At 41.8% G+C, this 16,089-nt stretch overlaps 1 protein-coding gene across 3 annotated transcripts in view; it reads right to left on the bottom strand.

Annotated features, from left to right (window-relative positions):
* Window positions 1-1,760: 1,760 nt before the first annotated feature.
* rorc (RAR-related orphan receptor C) overlaps window positions 1,761-16,089 on the bottom strand; it is a 37,205-nt gene continuing 22,876 nt past the window's right edge. For 2 of the 3 annotated variants that reach the window (XM_021318149.2, XM_021318150.2), the window contains 10 exons: window positions 12,391-12,476; window positions 8,640-8,781; window positions 8,181-8,534; window positions 7,988-8,089; window positions 6,424-6,545; window positions 5,144-5,276; window positions 4,945-5,052; window positions 4,754-4,864; window positions 2,953-3,062; window positions 1,764-2,858 (listed from right to left, as the gene is read on the bottom strand). In XM_021318149.2, coding sequence (XP_021173824.2) covers window positions 2,694-2,858; window positions 2,953-3,062; window positions 4,754-4,864; window positions 4,945-5,052; window positions 5,144-5,276; window positions 6,424-6,545; window positions 7,988-8,089; window positions 8,181-8,534; window positions 8,640-8,781; window positions 12,391-12,476 — 1,433 coding nt within the window. In that variant the 3' untranslated portion in view covers window positions 1,764-2,693. Of the gene's footprint in view, window positions 2,859-2,952; window positions 3,063-4,753; window positions 4,865-4,944; window positions 5,053-5,143; window positions 5,277-6,423; window positions 6,546-7,987; window positions 8,090-8,180; window positions 8,535-8,639; window positions 8,782-12,390; window positions 12,477-16,089 lie in introns of all 3 variants that reach the window. The other variant, XM_021318152.2, reaches the window with a different exon arrangement.

Raw genomic sequence — 16,089 nt, 5'->3', positions numbered from 1 at the left:
ACTAAATGTGATTGCTTCAGAACAGAGCAAGTTCAGTCATGTGCTTTAGAGAGATTTTAACTGGGTCTGGAGGTTTTTCTGTGCAAGAAAATATTTACGTCTTACTGCAAACGTATGCAGAATATAAGAGACTGTTATGACATGTAAAACAAAACAACGACATGTGACAGGCGGTAGCTGGAATCAAACCCACAACCTTCCGATTGCAAGGCAATGATTGCAAGAAAAAGAGTTGGTCCTTTATAGACTCCCCTCTTCAGAGGAGAATGACTAATATTTCCTGTGTGCCACAGCTATATTTATACGGAGTAACTTTTTTATATTCTGAATTAAATTATTCAGTCATCCATGAAGAGCTATAATCAATGTTTCACCTAAATTAGATTGTTCTCATTACACCACACTGAAATTGTCTGTTTATGCTGTTCTTGGTCTAATTACTTAAATAATAGGGCCACATCTGTTTGGTGCCATAGCTTCAGGAGTTTATTGGAAAGTTTACAAAGGATTCGGTTCATTATCAGTTCCAAAAACAGAGAGGAATGCATTATTTTGCAAAAGTACTCATCCCTCTTGCATTTTCTTTAAAGCCACCAACTACAATGCAGTTTATTGGTATTGGTAGTGCTAATTGTGGAGTGGAATGACAGAGATATAAGTATATATACAAATGTGAAAGGTTTACATGCATCCAGCCCCTGTTACTCTGATACCCCTAAATAAAAGTAAGTCCAGCCATCGGAAAACGGTAAGGCTATGGCACAGCTACAAGCCTACCGAAATACGATCATCCACATAAAGAGACAGGTCAGGAAGGAGGAGAGATAATGGGGGTAGCAGTCAATGCGCCCATGATACCTCTGGAGGAGCTGCAGAAATTAACATCTCAGATGGGATAACCTGTCAATAAGATAACGACTTAAGCACTCCTCCTGTCTGGCCCTTTCAGTGGAGCGGCACAAAATAAAGCCATGTTAAAAGAAAGACATGTATAGTCCAGTTTTCAACAAACCACGCAAGGGACTCTGCAAACATATGGAAAAATGTGTTCTGGTCAGGTGAGACCAAAATTAAACAAGAGAACCTGTGAAAGGTTGTGAAACACTTGAGACTGTAATGGAGGTTCACCTTAGCGAGGAAATGACCCTAAACATACAACCAGAGCCATAATGGGCTGGTTTAGATCAAAGAATATCAATGGTTTAGAATGGCCCTGTCAAAGTCAGACCTAAAGCCAGCAGAAAACCGGTGGCAAAACATGAAAAGTATGATTCCCAGACGTTCTTCATCCAAGCTGACTAAGGTTGAGCTATTTTACAAAGTAAAGATAAGCAAGAAGAAAAAAATAACACAGTCTCTGTGTGTGGCAAGCTGGTGGAGAGAAGAAGGGGTGTCAGTAATTTTGGTGAAAACTACATTTTAATTCAATGTCATTCAGTGCAATGTAGAACAAATTAAATTTTGAAGGGAGAAATGGAAAAAGTTTACATACAGTATAACAAATGATTTCTACATTTAATATAAATCCTTGACCAGCTTAAACCTTACAAAAGCCTGCAGGAGTTCATCTAAAAAAGGGAAACCACTTCTTTGTTGGTTTTAATGGTCGATCTGTGACTAATCTGAGCAGAAAATAAACAAAGCAACCTAAAACAAAAAAAAAAGTACAGAGAAACCAAGCGGGAAGTAAGTTGAGGCAGCCGAACCTACAACAGGACAAAACCTTCCTGAAATAAAGAGGAGACGACAGGATGAGGCTGAACTTTTCTCTGCTTTTATATCGTTTATTAAAGCAGTGATGCAGCCGAAGCCGTCTGGAAAACAAACACTGAGCAGAAGCAAGAATGATCGGACAGGGAAAAAATTAATAACATTTCAACATGACGTCAACATTACTTTACGCAAACGATAAAGAAGCTTTGCACTAACTTGAAATATGAAAATAAAATAAAGTGACAGCAGAAAAAAAGGGGTTATGTAATGTTTTTCCTGTGAAATGGGGTCAACATCTGTTACAGTTTGTTACTTTTATTGCTTATTTTTTTTACCGGAAAGCACAGCTTGACTTTTCTTTTTTCTTCTTTTTTTTTTTTTTTTTTTTTAAAGCCAGTGTGGTATTTATTGCGAGGAAAGCAAACCTTACAGCACAACTGAAACTCTCCGGTTGTTTAGCTCGGACTAAACCTTTACTACAACAGGGTTTTTCTCTGCCTTTTATTTCACTTTTTAGTTTTCTTAACTTCTACTTGTTTTTGCAAAGGAATTTCCAGGGTGAATCCAAACTTTTATGAAACACACCGTCAAAGTAAAAGCATTGAGTGATGTTTTTTTTTTTTTATCATTATTATTTGCAGGACGATTTAGAGGTCACTGCGACTTTAAGTTGCCAGTGCCTCCTGCCTCTTTGAATCTTTGCATAAACAAACTGTGACACACACTCAAGCTACAGCTGGAAAGAATCACAACAGCACGTCCTGAGACAACATAAGTCCTAAAAATATACTCTCAAATAACATCAAAATTCACGGTTCCCTGAAATAATCAACCTATCAAAAGGAAATTCCAACAATAATCCATTACAATTGCAGGATTCTTCCCATTCAAAACACAGATTCCTTTGGGAAGTACCATGAACACGTCAGGTTCTGCCTGTCTGTGGATGTGAGCGTGTGTCCGCATCATCGGCGGGACGGTCAGAGAGTGGCCCCCGGCAGCAGCTCGGCCTCGGATGCAAACAGCTCCTTGTAGAGCGGGGGGAACAGAGAGTGAGCAGTGAGCGGGTATCGTTGGCTGAACCAGCGCAGCTTCTCCATGTGCAGGGCGCACAGCGAGCGCAACCCCGCCATCTTCTGGTAGAGCTGCAGAGACGACACGGACAGTGTAAGGAACAGTATGTGAGCATATATATATATATATATATATATATATATATATATGTCAGGCAACATGTACCTTATGCAACAGACTATCCTGGTTGTCTCGGTGAAGGATATGAGTGAGCCCCAACTCCACGCTTCTTTGGACCCGTTGAACTCTGACTCTGTCCTCCAGAGATGGACGGTCTGCACACAAAAGCAAAAAAAAAAAAAATAATAATAATAACAATAATATTATTAATAATAATGTTATTGTGTAGAAGCATGCAAGTTGCAAAAATCCCTTCAACTTCTCAGATGGAGTCTGATGGAGCTTGTCACGTTACAACGAAAAACTGCAGTTTGGGGGAATTACAGGAAAAAAGAACATGAAGTAGTGGCTAATTATGAAGTCCAAAGAAAATAATGGATTGTTAAAATGAAATAATTTTTTTTTTAAATAGATGCAAGTTTTGTTTCAATCCCTCCCAAGTTGATATTTGACCTTTTACTGTAATCGCGGGTGTGAGTCTTTTGGGGAATGCCTTCACATAATTTGGCACATCTAGCAACAAACCTTTCTCCATTCTTCTCTGCAGAAAAGCTTAAACTTAGTCAGATTGAAAGGAAAACATTTATGAGCCCAAATTTCTAAAAAACAAAACTGTGACAAGAGCAGCTTCAAGATTTAGATTTCTTTTTACAAGAAAGAATCACGATCTATTCTAGTGTGTTCACCGAATCACATTATAAACCTACAGTACTGTTCCTTGCAAAAGTATTCACTTCACTTTGTAACTCTGTCACATTAAAACCATAAACTTAGGGGGTCCAGAGATTTGCAGCTCAGGTGAGAGCATCTGTTGAACTGCTATTACTACACTGCACAAATCTGGCCTTTATGAGAAAGTGGTTAGAAGAAAAGAAGTCAAGTTTGCAGGTTACCACAAGCCATCTCGGGGTCATAGCAAACAAGTGCAAAAAGGTGTTGTGGTGAGGTGAAACCAAAGTTGAACCTCTTGGTTTGAATGCAAAATTCTACATGTGGAAGAAAACTACTACGGTATTTTAAAGTCGGCCTGAACAAACCGTCCAGACTGAAATGTAGCAGTGGCAGCAACATACTGTGGAAAGGCGTTCCCTGCAGCAGGGGGGAGCTGGGCAGAGTTGACTGAAAGATGGAGATTCACCTTACAGCAGGACAACAAAACGCTGCGATGGGAAGGCTTAGATCGGAGCATATTCATGAGCTAGAATGGTCCAGTCACAGATCAGACCTAAACTGAGACCTGTGGTAAGACCTGATAATAACTGCTGTTCATCGAGACGCTCCATCCCACGTGACTGATAGTAGCCTCTAGCTGTGCAAAGCTGGTAGACGCATACCCAAAAAGACTTGCAGCTGCATTCCCAGTGAAAGTTGGTTCTACGAAGCATTGACTCAGTGAGGCTGAATGCATGAACATGCTACACTTGTACCATTTTCCTGACACTAAACAATTATGCACTACTTCATGCTGGTCGCATAAAGGCACTGTAAATGAGAAACATGGCTTGTGTTAGGGGTTATTTAATGAGAGGAAGGCTCATTCTGTGTGAATAAATGAATAAAATAATGAATTAAAGTTACCATGAGCAAACTTCCTAGATGCAAGCATGTTTTTCAGCTTTATTCGGGGTTGAAAGTGCAATACGGTAAGTTTAGTAATGACCTTTTTAAGACTAAAAGGAAAAGCAGGTTCCATAAGGGAAATTAACCTACATTTTAAACGACAAGTCAAAGCAGGTCATTGTCTGATGAGAACACGTTTTGTCAGTACTGGACAACTTCTTGTTGCTAGACTTTAGAAAAATGGCAATAGAAATGCAAATGCCGGGTCAGGTTGGGTTCCTCTTACCTGCGTTGATCAGCACCAGCGCACTAAAGAGGGCGAGCTGCTGCTCCGTGAGCTTCAGAGCACACATCCCGTGAGCAAACTCGAACACCTCCGCGATTAAATCCCCGCACGCTGCAGGAGAGAGACATGAAAAATGAATTTTCCATCAGTTTCATCACAAAGGGGCCTCTGATCTTGAATCAGATTCTCACCCAGAGCCTTGAAGACTTCAGTTCCAGCAAACTTCCCATCGAAGAAGACGGTGTTGTTCTCCGTGTTGAAGAAGCGGCACATTCGGACCAGAACCACCTCCATGGAGCCTGGCGGATCGATGTCAGAAACATTGGGAATGAAAACTGGTTTTTTGAAGGGATTCAAGTGTTCTCGTCAGGAGTTTATTTGAAGTCTCACCAGTTTTGAGGAGCGCGATCTGGTCGTTCTGGCTGAGCATACGGAAACCTGGGACGTGTTTCGCAAACTCCACCACATACTGAACGGCGTCGGTCAGTCGGATGGCGCAGTGCTGCCACATCTCATCCACTGTCTGCAAGGAGGTAGTAGAAAAAATATTCAAGGATTATATACTTTTAGATTTTTTTTATTTGCAACACAATTAGTGAGCTGTAAACGTCTGTAATTACATATAAGAGCGCCTTTGTTTCTGTAACTAAAGGGCCTTTTTCACGCTTTTTCACAACATACCTCGACAAACTATTGGGATTTTGTGTTATAGACCAACACAAAGTAATACAAGGATGGGAAGTAAAAGGAAAATTCTACATGTTTTCCAAATAAAAAAACAACATAAAAACATGACAAAAAATATAATTAAAAATGAAATTCTTGAGAGTGGCTTGAATTTTTATTTTGCCCCTATTATTAACTGCAGAAAGCTCCACAGGTTTCCTCCCTGGATTACCCTGGATTTTAAACTCCATTGACTCTGACCAGCTTTCCTGTCCCTGCTAACATTTAAAAGGATCCCGACAGCATGATGCTGCCACCACCATGCTTCACAATGGGAACGCTCTGCTCAGGGTGTGTAATATTTTGCCCACCCTTTAAATTTTGCATTTAGGCAACCATGTTCAGTTTGAATCTTATCTGATCAGGCCAATTCCTCCAGATTTTTGATGCCAGAGAGTGCAAATTAGATACGCAATGGCCTTCTTAAAACGGTGGCTTTCTTCCCGTTCCTGTTCCACAAAGTCCAGATTTATGGCATGCATGACCAAAAGTTATTCTGTCAGCAGATACTCCCACCTGAGCCGTAGATCTCTGCAGCTCCCCTAGACTAAACCTGCACTACTCTCTGTTCGCCTGTCACATAAAATCTCAGTAAAATACGTTGTAACAGGACAACATGGGAAAAAGTTCAAAGGGTATAAAATGAACACTTTTCACTAAGACACTATACATTGATCTACTGTCACAGTTTTTATATTTCACGACATAATTCAACGCCCTCCGTCGCCACCCCATCCTACTATTTTAAAAAAAAAAAACACCAGTGATCAAAGAGCGAGGAGGAGGGGGAAAACGATCAAAGAAGCTTTCTCTGTTTTCTGTTTGATTCATCAAACAAAAGCGACATCAAGCCATCCGAAACGGCTTGTTTTGATACGAGACTGTCTGAATCACACAGGAGGAAGCCTGAGAAATAGAAGAAGGAGATTTCCGTCTGGCAATACCTTGCTCTGGTAGGCTTGGATCTCCTCTCTGCTGAACACTTTCCATTTGAGAGCCTGCAGCTCCTCCAGTCTGTACTGGCTGGTCTCTCTGTGGGAACGCACAATGCTGGCACACAGCTCATCTGAAGAAAAGAGCGCATATTACACATACTGCATGTTTCAGAGGCATACAGTGCCTTGCACCAACAACTTCTACACATTTCTTCAGAATCAGAATCAAGTTTAATCGCCAAGTAGGTTTGCACTTACGAGGAATTTGACTTGGTGTTGATGGTGCAGACAAAAAAATAAGAATACAGTAAAATAAGAAGTAAAAGGATATATACACGGAAGCTGTATACACTCAGCAGAGTGTGCCTAACCCTAACCCTGAATTCTTCAGGGTTTAACCGGATTTATAATGCCACACAAAGTAGTTGCAGTTGTAAAGTGAAAGTGAAAGGATACGTGTGGTGAGAATTTGTATCCAGCCCCTTTTAACTCTTTTACTATTTGTTCACATTTGTTAGAGAACATGACCATCAGCCTCATGACGACCAGGGAACGCAGCAGGGAGGTCAGCGGGAATGTGGCGGAGAAGTTTAAAGCTGGGCTATAAGACGTTACCTCAGTGTCCTTGGACATCTCACAGAGCTAGAGAGATGGCCTTTTACCTTAACTGACATGCTGGGCAAGGAGAGCACTAATCAGAGAAGGAGCCTTCAGGTGGCTCTTGAGGAGATGCAAAGATCCACAGCTCAGGTGGAAGACTGGACAATTTTTGGTCATTCACGCCACAATTATGGCCCCAAAGAGGCGGAGGCAAGAAGAAAGCCGCTGTTGAGAGATGGCCATAAGAAGCCCCATTTGAAATTTGTAGGGGAAACTGCATATGGAAGAAGGGTTATGTTCAGATGTTGATCCGTGGAAAGATGCCATATGGCGAAAAAACAACACCCTGCACACCCACTGTCCCTACTTATGACAGGAAACATTGTGGTGGCAGCCTCATGCTGAGGGTCATGGTTTTCCTCAACTCTGACCGAGGAAGCTGGTCAGAGTTGAGGGGAAGATGGACGTTCCAGGCTGCAAAAGACTGGAGACTGGGTCAGAGGCACATCTTCCAGCTGGAGAACGACTCCAAACTCACAACCAGAGCTACAATACAATGATTTAGATCAACATGCATTCAAGTGTTAGAAAGTGCTGGACCTACGTTCAACTGAGAACGTTTGGCAAGGCTAAAATATATCGTTATATATGTTTCAAGACACCTTCTATATCCAGTCTGATTGAGCTGGAGCTATTTTGCAAAGAAGAACATTTTCAATACATCCATGTGCAAAACTGCTAGAGACATACCTGAAAAGACGTGCAGCTGCAACCGCTGCAAAAAGTGGTTCTACAAAGCATTACCCCAGTGGAGCTGGATGCAAATGCATGCCACACTTTTCAGATATGTATTTCCCAAACTGTCATAAATGTCTTCCTCTTCCTGCACGGTTATGCATTACTTTGTCACATGACATAACATCCCCCAGGCATGCGGCGCGTTTGTGGTCGGTTACGCGGCAAGACTACTCACCTATGTTTCGCAGGGAATGGGGATAAAGGTTGTACAGATCATCGAGAGGATTGTAGGGGTGAAGAGTCATGAGGTCATGAGCGGGCTGTCTGGAGTCAAATCCTGGCAAAAAGTGAAGAAAAATAGCAAAAATAAGAGACAAGCAGGATGAAGGACAGAGGATTTATCGAGAGCTCCCACATCGGTTCCTCACTTCTGGCGTCATGGTGTCTGCTGTTGTCCCCCCTCTCCTGGTATCTGGTCGTAGGGGAGACACCGGAGCCCCGGTAGATCATCTCAGACACCTGCGAGTCGTTCGGGGAGCACACCAGATAGGGATGGACCTCGGCGCCGTAGGGCAGCAGCTCTGCGTCCCCACCGTAGGGGTACGTTGTGGGCATGGGCTGGATGAGCTGCTGGGAGCGGTCCTGGTGGTTCTTGGTTGGGTAGGACAGAGCCACCTGGGTGTCTCCCTGCAGCTGCTGTTGTTGCTGCTGCTGTCTGTGTCGCTCCACCTCGGCAATGAGAGAGTCTCGCTGGCGTTTGGACATGCGGCCAAACTTCACGGCTGGAAAGAGTATGTGACTGTGGATGAATATTCATGGGAACTCTGCAAGCAAAGGAGAAAGTCCAACTGTCTGGGTTTTTTTTTTTTTTTTTTTTTTTGCCTCACCATCTCTGCTCATGCCTTGAGCCAGACACTTCTGCAAGCGGCAGTGCTGGCAGCGGTTCCGGCTGGCTCGGTCGATCTGGCAGTTGCTTTGCCTGGAGCAGGAGTAGGACACGGTGGGAAGCTGGCTGCGCCGGAAAAAGCCCTGAGGGTGCACAGGCTTGGGCGTTAAATCCGAAACAATGATACTTAAGTTATCACCTCAATTCTCACCCTCATACGAGTGATCAAAACATTGTTCCTTTAAGCCAGGCCAATAACGACCCTAACGACTCCTCGTTAAAGAGGAGTGGACCGGTTTCGGTCCAATCTGCCGGCTTAATGGCTTCAACGACCGCCCATTACTAAGGGGTGGACCTGTTTCGGTTGTATTTGCATGTTATCTAAGCCATTACAAGGCCTTTGTTTGGAAGTAGTATAAAGCTTGGTACTCCACATTACTCCAGACTTTTTGGATTAAGAAAGCTTCCTGGAGAGGAAGCGAAACGTCTTCAACTATGGAAAACAAGTCCAGTTGTTTTGTTTTTTACTTTTTTTGGAATGACCATGACCTGGATGACTGAGAATCTTCACCAGCATACTTAAGTTACACTTTTCAATAAATATCTGTTTATGTAGTCCAGCAACAATTACTAATATTATAATAATAGAGAGAGAAAAAAACTCAGACAGATCAGACAAAGGTAGCCTGAGTAATGACATGTTGCTGTTTTTAAAATATTTCCTTATTAAGGGTGGGAAATATCCAAACCAACCTGGTCCTTTGTGGAAAATGAACTGTTGCCTAAACCTAAATAACATCCCTGATGGCGACGTCTGTCAACTAACGAGTCTTTTATGTGACTGAGGAGACATTTTTGCCTGCTCTTCTTTCCAGAGTTGCTTTAATTCTCCAATACCACATTGGAGGGTATTTGACCATTAGAGGCCAGGCTTCAGACTCTGAATAAGATTTAAGTCCAGACTTTGACTAGGCCACACCATAGTTTTATCTATTTCAGCCGTACAGAGGTGAACATGGTGGGGTGAGGTTCATTGTCTTATCTGCAGAACCCAAGTGGCCTTGAGGCTTCATGGTACGGAGCAGAATTCATCAGCTCCCAGTCCTGACTATTAATTACACTGCTACCACCATGTTTGACATGGAGGTGGTCACCGTGATGTTTTCTGAAACACGGCGTTAGTTTTACGCCAGATGGAAAGAAGCACACCTGTCAGAAAGACAGTTTTTGTCTCACCAGTACACAGAATATTTTCTCAAAATCTCTGGGATCCTCAAGATGTATTTGTCAAAGGTGAGACATGCCTTTAATGTTCTTTCTGGTCAGCAGTGGTTCTGGTCTTTGTCCTCTCCCGTGAATGCCAGCTTTGTTCACTCTGTTACTTGCTGTTGTTAAATCATGAAAACTGACCTTAACCGAGACAGATGAGGTCTAATTGTTAATGCACTCTTGAAGTAATTTTGATAAGCCGGCCACTCCTGCAAAGCTTCTGCCCTGTCCCATGTTTTCTCCATTTTATGGAAAACGGCTCTTATTGCGGTTCTCCAGAATCTTAAAGTCTTAGAAATGGTTTTTCACCTTTCCCCTACTAATGATTGTCAGTTACTTTGTTTCCTGTCTGTTCTTCAACCAAATAAGGACTTGACGTGTTGCTTTTTGAGCTCCTACTTCATGTTGTCAGACAAGTGATTTATTAATTATTTTAAGGTCTGGCAATATATATGACCCATGTGAGGCTGGTGAAATCAAATCAAAACATGATTTAACAAGATGGGCTGTTCTGCTACCAACCACAGGCAGGCTGGTTTGGTTGTTTTTTTTTCTTGTTCCATGTCGCTATTGTGATGATGATCTGAAACGTTTAATTGTGACCAAAAAAAAGCAACAAGTGAAGACATATTTAGGTGGGGAAGTATGTCCAAAAAGCTCCGTAGATGCAAAAATATTCAAAGGAAATAATTCAGACATGTGGGGAGAAGGTGCTATTTTGTGGTTATGAGGTGTCAACTGCTCTTTGTTTACAAAGTATTTGATGCAGACACTTGCAAGATTACTTGCCAGACAATATGCATAAGAACCCAACAAAAGAAAACCAAATCTGCTCTGTGAGAGAAACCCAGCTCTGAAGTTTAAAGGAGTGGATTCAACATGTCGGGATTTACCCACTTTGGCCTTCTGGCTGCACGTTTCTCAAATATGACCTCACTGCAGCTCATTTGACTTTCTCAGTTGACTCTCAGAGTCAACGTGCAGTCAGACTGAAAACCTTTTCATATCAATTTAAACAACATCAAGGAGCGACGCTGTAATAACGGAGCTTTAGAGGTGAAGAGAGCAGTTGCTTCGGAAACACTCAACACGGGTGACTCTTTCATTTCCAGTATTTATGCTGGAAGGCGGCACTAAACATGCTATTTTGTCAACCACTGGTCAAAGGGTATACAATTGGCAGAGCATCTTGATTAAGATAAGATAAGATAAGATAGGCTTTATTGATCTCACATTGGAGAAATTCACTTGCCACATCGGCTCATTAGTCAATAATCAGAAGAAGGTGCAAAAGTAGGAAAGGTGCATCAGTTATATACAGTGTATCTTCATAAATACAGTGGACCAAAGAAAAAGAGAAAAATAAGAATAAAAATACAAAAAGAAATAGGAATGGGCAGATAATGTCTTATTTGTATTCACGGTGATATACATACATATGTATTGACAGGTGGTGAGAGCAGAAGTCACTTCTTTCAGTATTATGTCCTGGACTTACCGAGGAAACATGCTATTTTGAAGGAGGTGCGGGCCGGTATGAGATTCTCACGGCGTAATGACCTTCTGTCTGACGCAGCGTTTTAATTGAAGAATTTATGTAAACGGAAATATGTAACCTGTTATAGCTACTAGTAGTTTGCAAGCGCTTACTGTGCAGAATCTCTTTGCTATTTTAGCCAATAAGCTGTTTGACATGAGCCTAACAAACTGCTATTGGCTGGTTAATTAGCCGCGCTACCTCCTCTTGTAGCTAGCCTGCAGTGCGCTGCTTAGAAATGCTGCTGGTAGCCAAACTTTTATTCACGGCTTCGACTAAAAACATTAAACATTGACAAGGTAGAGTTTTATCACCTGTACGTTTAACCGAAACTCTGGGATAAAATTCGGCAGCCTGGTGAAGGGCTATTTCACAGCTTTTTTTGGCATCTAGACAAAATAAGATCAGCTCTGTTTCAAAATCCCTCACCAGTGGTGACAAACCTCTGGTTTGTTAGCAAAAATGTTATAGCAGTGGCTCTGCTTTGCTTAAGAACTATGGCTTCTGTGGTTCTTGCTTCATGCTTTCGCTTGTACTTAAGTGGAAAACATTTAACCTTAGGAATGGCATAAAGGAAAATTCAACCAGAAATTTTAAAAACTTTACTAGACTGTACCTTGACACCAGAAACTAGTTAGCATAGTTTCCTACTCTGAAGCATACAAAAACAGTTCTCAGGGTTCAGCTACTTTTATCAAACCTGAAACGTGAAAGCAAAGAGGCATAATACTGAAACATGTTGACGAATGATTGCAATTAGCTCACTGCTGCAATGAAGAAAACAACACAAATGAAAAACAGCTGGATAATTAATTTCCATTCTTTAGGATCCTTCAATCCTGCATCACGTTGGTGGATAAAAATCAGACACCGTGTGGTTAAGATCCGTCTCTTGGTGTTGTGTGTTTGTGCTTTCGGGGATAAATGTTTATCGGCTGTTTCTCACCTTGCATCCCTCACATGTGATGACTCCATAATGCACTCCAGAAGACTTATCACCACAAATCTTGCATGGGATAACTTCAATCTGGGCTGTAAAAAGAGGCACAAACACAGTATAGAAACTGCATTAACAGTTTTTGGGACCTAGCACATGTCGCACGTGACAGACAAATTGAAAACAGTTAGGAAAAAAAAAATTTTTTTTATCTTCTCGGACAGTCTTGACGTAGGCCAAGACAGAGAGCTGTTTATACAAGTACCTCCAGTCAGCAGATTAAATGGTCAGGGTGTCAACAGTAGATGTAACAGAAGCAAACAAGAACGTTTCCGAGCGGCAACAGTTCCCGACTCACCATCTTTTTGCCAAACAGTCATGAAATCATCTCTACAAGGTTTTGTAATGCAAGGCTTGAAAAAGTATGATGGCCCTTTCACATTGATAGTGCATTGAATTGTAAACAGGTTCAACAGGTTTAAGGGCTTCAAACCAATGTGAGATGAATATTTTATTTAATCTGCTCTGCAAATAAATGCTGCAGATTTCCTGAGGCAGGAGTTCATCACTGGGAAGACAGACGAGGAAGGCCGTTGTAGCTGCAGAAGCAAGTGTTTGTCTTCACTTGATGTTCATTAGTGCAAATAACGTGGGGGGTTAGCTCGTGTTTGACAGCACAGCGGATGATGAAGAGTATCGAGACACCTCTAAGAGTACTATGCAACCCTTGAGGAAACCTCTTCCTTTAGCGCAGTAAAACTAGTGCGGCTTTGTTAAAGCTAGAGATGATTATGCAGGTTTTAAGTTTGCATGAGTTAAAAGTTAAAACAAATAATGGTAGTAATATTGAGGACTAAATCAGATTTGAGCTTTTGTAGCATTTAAGAAAATGAACACACTTTATTTAAATGACTAGGAGTGACTCCAGACTGTTACAATCAAACAAACTTTGATGCCGTCTTTCAATAAAAGCAAAGGTGGATGAAATGATCACGTTCTGTTTTTTAATGTTGCGACACTGCACTTTATCTGAGTTTTGAGTCATTGCCTTAATTATTTTTAATTAAAATAAGGATTTTGAGTTTAGCCAAATGAGTGCATGTCATTTCTTGAATGGGTATGTACTTTATGCTGATTGTGTGAAACAAAAGTTGGTAAACAGTGTGACTGATTGAGCCATTTGTTAAACGCTTGTAGCAGAAAGCAATAAAATTATCATTTTGATTGTCATATGTTTTTCCCACATGACCCAGCCCTGGTAAATAAAAGTAAACAACAAATGTCTCCATCAAAAAAACAAAACCAATTGGAAACTTTTCTATGATGTCTTAACCAAAAACAGCTTCATCCCTTTGAAACAAATAGTTGCATCTTATTGCACATTTTCACCCAAAGAAGCAGACGTAAGGGTGAAGTCTGCAGTGGGAACATTTGTCTCAGCTGTACTTCCCCTTTAACATCAAACAGCAGTTGTGTGACCATGGCAAACCAAAGGTTCTTTCCTCTCCAGCACCTTCTGACTTAATAATAATGAACAAAATAACATCAAATGCAATAAGAGGGGAGTCTTCTAAGGACGTGGAATATTTGCAAATGGAGAAAGGTGGCGAATGTATAGGTGTCAACCTCAAAGTCCTTTTAAGTGGTTGCCTGGCTTCTCTTTCATTCTGACTGGCCCTCTTTCATGTCATTTCTTTACTTTCTGATTCTTCTCTATCTCGCTCATAAAGGATAACTGCCAGTAATGCAGTCTGTCATTCATCACTGCCAGTAATGTCCATCCCCCTCTCGCCTCCCCCTGTGCCCCTGATCTCTGTAAACTTTCACACCCCTCAGTCTTTTGCTCAGTCCTGGTTTTTGTCACAGAAGGATTTATGAAACCAGCAGATATGATTGAGAAACCCTCTTGAAAATTAGTGTTTTCTGAGGGTTTTCTGACGGAAAAGAGCCTCAAGGCGCTCAGCCAAACCTGGAAGCGAGCAAAAACTCGTAGCGCACCAGAGAGCTTTTCATCTGCTCGTGTGATCTCCCGTCTTCCTTCCACACATGCTCCGAAGGTGTGACTGCCCCTCTGCGAGGCGAGCTCTCTCGCGTCTCGCGTGTGGATGTTGCTTTTATTCACAAAGTATCTGAGTTTCCCGTGCAGAACTGTGTCAGATGTTGCTTTGTCGCGACTGTGTGTTAGTGTGTCAGTGTGTGCCCTCTTTATCTGGCGCCACAGGGATCACCCGAAGGCTTCAGAGGATGAGATTGAATAACAATTGAGCGCAGAGCGGAAGCACGTACAGTGGGGGAAAGGAAGAGGCTATTAAAGCATCACTGATAAGAATACAGTTCGTAGTGTTTAGCGATTTGTCTGATTGACCTCGAAGGTCCAGGCGCTCGTGTCCGACGTGGATCGTTTAGTTTAGCAGAAACTTTTTAACTAAGTTTCTCTGAGAGCTGATGCAGGATATGTGGAGAGAAGATCAGTGGTCTCTGCCTTTTTCTGCTATTTCAGTTCTGATTGTCAACCTCAAACAACAGGAAATCCACTGTGACCCACAACCTTTCACAGCTCACGCACTCAATCACACACCTAGAAACACATCGCAATCAAACAGCACCGTGTTTCCATGCAATCGCTGCTCTGATGGCTCTCAAGCTGCAAAGGACGCAAGCAAGAATGGAAGAAACTCAGGAAAGAACCTGAAATAAGCTTTTGAGCTCTTTTGGTACTCGTTTACTTATCTCCAGCCACAGCCCCATCCGATCAAACCCAACATCTCTTGATGCACGCAGGTTTTGAGAGAGGTGGCGAGATAAAATTACTGCACGCCTTTATCTCTTTCATTTGTCATTTGTTTGGTAACCATTGAAAGCGAGATTGTGTCTCGGTTTGGCTGAAGCGGGTGCAGTGCAGGTTTTGCAAATAATGCAATGTTTCCTCAAAAGGCGGAGATTGTGGGGAAACATAAAAAAAAGAGAGAAGAATTTGCAGATAATTTCAGTTTTTATTAGCGTACCAGTAAAACAGGCAGCACGTTATTGTTTCAAATGGGGAAATCTACAGTGCTATGAAAAGGTACACATACCATTTAAGCTTTTTCACATTTTGTCAGATTAAAACGTCAAAATTCAATGTGTTTTATTGGGATTTTATGTGAAAGACCAACATCAAGTGGAAGGAAAATGACACACTGCTTTTAAAATGTTTTGTTGCAGCAAAAAAAACCTACAAACTAACATTTTTATAGATTCCTTTTTTTTTAATTTGCTCAGTCAGAATGCACGGAGAGCGTCTGTGAACAAAAACGTCCAATATTGCCAAAACATATCCATTTAATTAAGGTTTAGGTCGTTCTTCTGCATGCCCAATGTTTTAAATCATCCAGCTGTTGCTCTGGCTTCATGTTGGTTGTTGTGCTGCTGAAAGATGAACCTCCACCCAAGTCTAAATTCTTCTGCCGCGTATTTAGCTCCATCCATCTCCATCTGTCTCCCCATCTGACCAGCTTCACTGTCCGTCTGAAAAAAAAGGGGGCAGATGCTGCTGCCGCAATGCTTCATGTAGGTTCAGGGCGTTCGCGTTCAGCTGCAAGCAGCATTTCATTTCCCGTATAAAGATTCTCCCAGAGTTAGCATGGACCTCTTAAATAACGCTGTCCTTACCCGCTCTGTCAGCGACGGTGGACGGACGACAGATAACTGTTTTACCTCTTAGGCCTT

This window comes from Fundulus heteroclitus, chromosome 3 (assembly GCF_011125445.2).
Source record: "Fundulus heteroclitus isolate FHET01 chromosome 3, MU-UCD_Fhet_4.1, whole genome shotgun sequence".
In the NCBI taxonomy this organism is placed as follows: domain Eukaryota; kingdom Metazoa; phylum Chordata; class Actinopteri; order Cyprinodontiformes; family Fundulidae; genus Fundulus; species Fundulus heteroclitus.
The sequence above is the reverse complement of the archived record's forward strand: the minus strand, read 5'-3'. Positions and strand labels throughout refer to the sequence as shown.